Source organism: Mytilus galloprovincialis, chromosome 8, assembly GCF_965363235.1.
Source record: "Mytilus galloprovincialis chromosome 8, xbMytGall1.hap1.1, whole genome shotgun sequence".
Taxonomy (NCBI): Eukaryota; Metazoa; Mollusca; class Bivalvia; order Mytilida; family Mytilidae; genus Mytilus; species Mytilus galloprovincialis.
Window position 1 is genome coordinate 86,174,600 of NC_134845.1, and position 6,029 is coordinate 86,180,628.

The 6,029-nt window shown below is 30.9% G+C and overlaps 1 protein-coding gene across 2 annotated transcripts; it reads right to left on the reverse strand.

Moving 5' to 3' along the window:
• Nucleotides 1–1,784: 1,784 nt before the first annotated feature.
• On the reverse strand, nucleotides 1,785–5,813 carry LOC143042724 (solute carrier family 25 member 43-like). Of its 2 annotated transcripts, none has more exons than XM_076215166.1 (4): nucleotides 5,670–5,813; nucleotides 4,241–4,413; nucleotides 3,310–3,444; nucleotides 1,785–2,084 (listed from the first exon to the last, which is right to left on the reverse strand). In XM_076215166.1, the coding sequence occupies exons 1-4, from the start codon at nucleotides 5,722–5,724 to the stop codon at nucleotides 1,914–1,916; spliced, it is 534 nt and encodes a 177-aa protein (XP_076071281.1). In that variant the 5' UTR covers nucleotides 5,725–5,813; the 3' UTR covers nucleotides 1,785–1,913. The 2 variants fall into 2 exon arrangements, with proteins under 2 accessions (XP_076071281.1, XP_076071280.1); XM_076215165.1 differs by having other exon boundaries at nucleotides 5,273–5,813.
• Nucleotides 5,814–6,029: the final 216 nt, after the last annotated feature.

Here is a 6,029-nt window from a genome sequence, read left to right on the forward strand (position 1 = left end):
TTTAGTAATTTATTGAATATAAATGCACATTTTTACCCATATGGGTTGAAGGCATACACAATGTAAATCAACATAATAATTTTACAATACATCATACAGAAAAAAAAAAGCCCCCCAAAAAACAACAAAAGAACAAAACATTATATACATATATGTATCTATCATGCAGTTGTTGAGTCCACCCTACTCAGTTACCATGACTTTTTAACAAATGAGGCAGCATACTGCATAATTGATGGACAAGAAAGACATAAAACCAATTTATCCAAATTATTCATTATCTATATCGGAATAGATATTTCTAACTTTCAGTGGACTAGAGATTCCACCAGGATTTGGCCATGATAGTGGCTGCTATAGGTGGTAACACCAACAAATATTCAATCTAATTTCTAAATGTTAAGTTATGGGGTTTTGTACACATGCTGTTTTGCAAGACATACATACAATCAATCATTATAAAACTTCACTGGAATATATCTGAAAACAAATACATAATATTATGCTAATGTATAAGACTGCTCATTGTATATTAAGTTATTGCCTCATTTGTTAACGAGTTTCACAATTATGTACTTACAAATATTTTGACATATTATATGATAAAATATTGTGATCAATCTGCTTAATATATGTAATTTTATAATTATGGTATAAAAATATATATTTGACCACTTACAATGCTGTTTGTTAATTGCCATAATAAAAAATGCTGAAAATAAAAATCAGAAATCTAAAATTTGCATTCAAAGAACTTTTCTGGATTAACCTAAACATGGAATATTCTTGGCCAGAAGTTTGGAGGCATGGCATGAACAAGTGAATAGTTTCTGTGAAAAGGACTTTGTTAAAAATTTTGTGACTACAAGGTCAACTGATAGTTATTAAGGTGGTACCCAACACTTTCACTAAAATTAATTTGGCTCGTTTAATTTTCATAAAATGTTGTCATAGTATTTACTTTGACCCCTTAACAAAATAATAAAAAATTCAAAAATTTTGAACCAACCATTTTGTCAGAAAAAATACACTGGTTAGGGAGCTACCATTTGATTTTTATGGGGGGGCTAGGATGAAAAATTTTGTCCTGCCTTTTTTTTTAGCGGTAATCTCTGTCCTGCTTTTTTATTTTTCACTCTGTTCGGTCCTGTCTTTTTTTTTTAGTTTATCCTGATTTTTTTTTACCTAAATTGTCGTCCTGACTTTTTTTTACCTAAATTGTCCTGACTTTTTTTTTTTGCAAGTGTCTCATTCTGCCTTTTTTTTTACTTAAAACTCCTGTCCTGCCTATTTTTTTCAAATTTCATCCTAGCCCCCCCTAAAAATCAAATGGTAGCTCCCTTATATAGCAGTTTGACAAACACCAAATTTGATCATTGAGAAGCTTAATATTCCTTTTACAACACAACGTAATTAAAACGTTTAGCTGACTTTACAGAGTTATCTCCCTGTAGTGTTACGTACCACCTTAACTTTTGTTTTATGAGATTTGGTCTTTTACAGAGTGTTTTCTCATTAGCATGTATCTGGTGAAAATTTTTAACAGCATTTAGAACCAATTTGCAAGAGTTTGAATCATACTCTGTTTTCTGCTCTTCGGTCAGGTTGTTGTCTCTTTGACACATTCCCTATTTCAATTCTTAATTTTATCTTGCCTAGTTTTGATGTCATAAAACAGGTTTACACATGTATAAATATTTGGGTTACCATGAAGCATTGGAATTAATGTGAAATAAATATAACGTTAAAAATGGAATTTTTGTGAAATAACTTGAAACTTTAAACAAAATTTAAATGTTTTTAATAGAAATATATATAGACATGGAAGTTGTTATTTTACACCAATTCATAGTTATATGTGTATTTATTCTCTTACAGCTGGTGATAATTTTATTTCAACTTTCATTAGAAATTTAATCCTGCGGAAGTTCAATGTCGTAGTCTAATATTTCTTGTAGTTCATCTAAATCAATATTCTGGTCCATCGCATGGTCAATCATACTTTGGGAATATCCATTTTGGTATAAGCATATCTTCTTACATAAATCAAAGGATAAAAACATCAAAGCATGGTATGGAAACACCTGAAATCATAAACTATGGAAAGTCATCTCGGCAATAATATACTGTAAATTCAGAAATTATTTCTATGTTTTTATTATTGTGAAAAATGTGACGGGGTTATGATCGCAATAATTTAAACTCTTTGTTTATGTGAATTAAACAGGATTTTTCTCAATATCGCAAAAATTAAAATCACATTAAAGTGTAATTTGACAAAATCGCAATAATAAATACTTCTGTCAAATAATTTCTAAATTTACAATATACTGTAGATAAACTTATTTTTAGCAGAAACTTATTGTTCATTTAGCCCTTTCTCTCCACTTTGTGGTGAGATAATTTGGCTATTAATTTTTTTTTGGATCTAGTTGGATAAGGAAAGATCCAATTTTTAAGCTTTTATGACAATTTATACATGTTAATCCTGTCAGGAATCTGAAATACAGATGTTGTCGTTTTTTTATGTAATTTATACGTGTTTCTCGTTTTTTTATAATTTTTTTTATTACAGATTAGACCGTTGTTTTTCCCGTTTGAATGGTTTTACACTGGTAGTTTTGGGGCCCTTTATAGCTTGTTGTTCGGTGTGAGCCAAGGCTCTGTGTTGAAGGCCGTACATTGACCTATAATGGTTTACTTTTTTAAAATTGTTATTTGGATGGAGAGTTGTCTCATTGGCACTCACATCACATCTTCCTATATATCTATGTGTTATTTTTCTTTCCACCAAAGTCTCGAAATAAACTGCTCATGAAAATTAATTCGATTACAGTAGTTGTTATACAATCAAACTATGTTGATATAAACCAATGTTATTTGTTGTCAAAATCAGCAGAAATTCAGTTGTCCATTTTTCAAAATTCAATATCATTGTTATGGGGTTGATTTCTAAGTCCCCTCATTTACATGTATACAAGTCTTCTACCAAAAGTTAGTTTTTGGCAACAGTTTATAAATAGATATAGGAAGATGTGGTTTGAGTGCCAATGAGACAACTCTCCATCCAAATAATAATTTAAAAAAAATATAAAGTTCATTTTAGAAATGTCAATCAAACTCAAATAACATGTAGGTTTCTAAGAATTGTTTTGTTTTTAAAAGTGTGATTTGTATTCAAACAATGCACAAGAATGACCTTTTGTAGTAAAACTTTAAGACTGATAAGGATTTAAAAAAGTATAGTTTAATGTAAGTTTAGATATTAAATAGATCTTTGATATGATTCTACATGTAAAATGAAAATACCCTAATCAAGGCAGGTGTCAATCCTTGCCAAAAACCTTTAATTCCTTGGAAATGTGCTATAGCTCGTAAACAATCCTTCGCTCCTTTAAATGTAACATCCACTCCACCATTATTGACCAAAACTGGACTTTGTGCCTGTAAATAAGAAATTGACAAAATGTTTCAGGGTATTGTGTCCTAGTAGGATGAAAAATTCTTTCTGTGTACTATTTGTGAAATAAAATGTTCAAAATCTGGCTCAGAGTGTTGGCCTAGAACAAAGCAGGGTTCATATCACAGGCACTTGTGTCTGGAAAAAAATGTTATATTATAGTATAAAGGTAAATATTTTTTTTTGAGACAAGTGCCTGTTGTTTTTATAAACAAGAAGATGTGGTTTGAGTGCCAATGTACGTCACAAGGTATAAGATGTTCACAAATATGGTTCAAAGTATGGCTTTCAACACAGTGCCTTGTCTTACAATAAACAGGAAGCTTTTATGGGCCCTAACTTTGATTTGTGTAAAACATTTCAAACAGGGACACCAATGGCCTTATCTATAATCAAATATATAAAACGTGATATGAGAAACACTTATAATGAACCACAACCACTGAACAACATGCAGGCTCCTGACTTAGGAAGGGTGCATAAAAATGCAGCAGGGTTTCAACATTTTAACAGAAGCCAACCTTCACCCTAACCTGTGACAGTAGTGTAACATTATAACATCAAAAGACACACTATAAAATATCAATTTGTTGAGAAGCATGTACAGTCAATAGTGTTGCATTTTAATGAGAAATCTCATTTTTCAAATACTCACTTTTGTTGACAGTCAATTAAAAGTATTGATTTTTATGAAACATTTACTTGTATAATGAAACTATTACAAATAAGCTCAAATATTAACGACCAATGGTTATATATGCTGATACAGTGGCATCATACCTGCATTTTCCTTCTGACAACATCGAATGGAAATGAAACAGTCATTGCAGCAGCAGTGGCTAGACATCCATGAAGCATAACTTCAACAGTTGAATGATTGTATCTCGGTTGTATCCATAACTGATCAAGAATTTCGTACATTAAAAATGTGGTAATGGCATAGGGTACAGATCCTGAAAACAAAAATAAAAAATAAGTAAAAATGATAAAATTTGATTTGATACAAAAATCAAAAGAAAAATCAGTTTCAAAGAGCAAATAAAAAAAAAGATGATTGATTGATGGATTTTTGGTTGCTTTACACCACCATGATATAACTCCTTTTGTGTATTGCTTAATTGAAATCACATCTTGTATCACTTAATTATCATTTAACGCGGTCTTCTTACAGGCTTAACCACAGGAACACCTAGGCTTGGAAAATTATTTTTGGCTGGTTAAATTCTTCTCTAAATACTAACAGAATCCAATTAAAATTTTGCTTAAATTGAGCTATGGGCATGTGGATTCCAGCATTTATCATAAAAAAACTCACAATTATTGAGAGCATTTTTAAAAACTAAAAACAGAAAAAAAGAGGCAAAACTCTTATGATGATGGTGTTTTTTGGTTTTTTTTTACATAGGAATGGGTTTTTTTATACGACCGCAATTTTTTTTGGGGGGGGATAGTATAATAGTATGATTTTTTTAAGGGATTCATATTTTTTTTCAAATTTCAAATTTTTAAAAGAAATCTTTAATTGCACAGTATTGTGCAATAGATTTGTAAGATATTTGACCACATTTTGTGTCAGAAACCTATATGATGTCAAAAATTTGATCACAATCCAAATATTCAGGCAGTATCAAGCTTGAATATTGTGTCCAAATTTGCCACAACTGTTCAGGGTTTCGACTTCTGCGGTCGTATTAGGCTGCGCTCAACATTTTTTTATACTAAGTTTTTGTCTTCAGAAAATTCTTAAAAGGTCTGTATTTTGCTTTACACTTTGTATGCTCTCATTTCCCCCTACTTATTCATATTTTTTACCAATTAGAGTGGTTAGCAGTCCTTTGTAAAAAGTGCCCTTTCCTTCGTTTAACAATATTTTTTGGAATGTATCTGTTACTCCTTTATATGCTGATATTGTTTTATCATATGGTTGAATGATAGTTCTGGTTTTGACAACATCTAATGGATAAACAGCTACAGTAGACACAATTCCTGCAGCAATTCCTGTGGAAAGTCTTTTTCCTATTGACAATCTACCAAGCTCATCTGAAAATTCCCATTTTAATTGTTGATAAATGAGATAATGAATCCAGGAATGAGGTAAGACTTTTATACAGCCAATCATATTTCCTTTCCACCATCCGCGTACCCCATCATGTTTTCTCAGATGTTTACATAGACTCTGCAGACTGCTTTTAGACTCAACTGTGCCTACTTGTTTTGTTATTTTGAGAACATCTAGTGGTGCAGTTAGAGTCCGACTTATACATGCTGACACAGCTGTTGAACTTAGCAACTGGGTAAATGTCAAACGATGATCAGATGCTGTGGTCATTTAGGACAAAGTGAAAGTATAGCAGACGACTTTATAAGAGAAAAGGTTTCACATGAAAAATATAGTGCATACACTATTTCGTACTTAAGATATAATCTACTTTTTTTTTACTATTAACCTATCATACACCAATTAAATAGCTCATATTGAAATTATCAATTAATTATGAATGGACAATAAATCTTCGTTATGAGTTCTTGATATTGAGGTTATTTTTCTTACTTTCACTTTCATTTTTAG

Coding starts and splice junctions, on each gene's coding strand:
- LOC143042724 (XM_076215165.1), bottom strand. CDS start 5,789: ATGACCACAGCATCTGATCATCGTTTGACATTTACCCAGTTGCTAAGT. Junction 4,414..5,272: donor ACTGCTAACCACTCTAATTG/GTAAAAAATATG, acceptor TTTTGTTTTCAG/GATCTGTACCCTATGCCATT. Junction 2,085..3,309: donor TGACACCTGCCTTGATTAGG/GTATTTTCATTT, acceptor TTATGATTTCAG/GTGTTTCCATACCATGCTTT.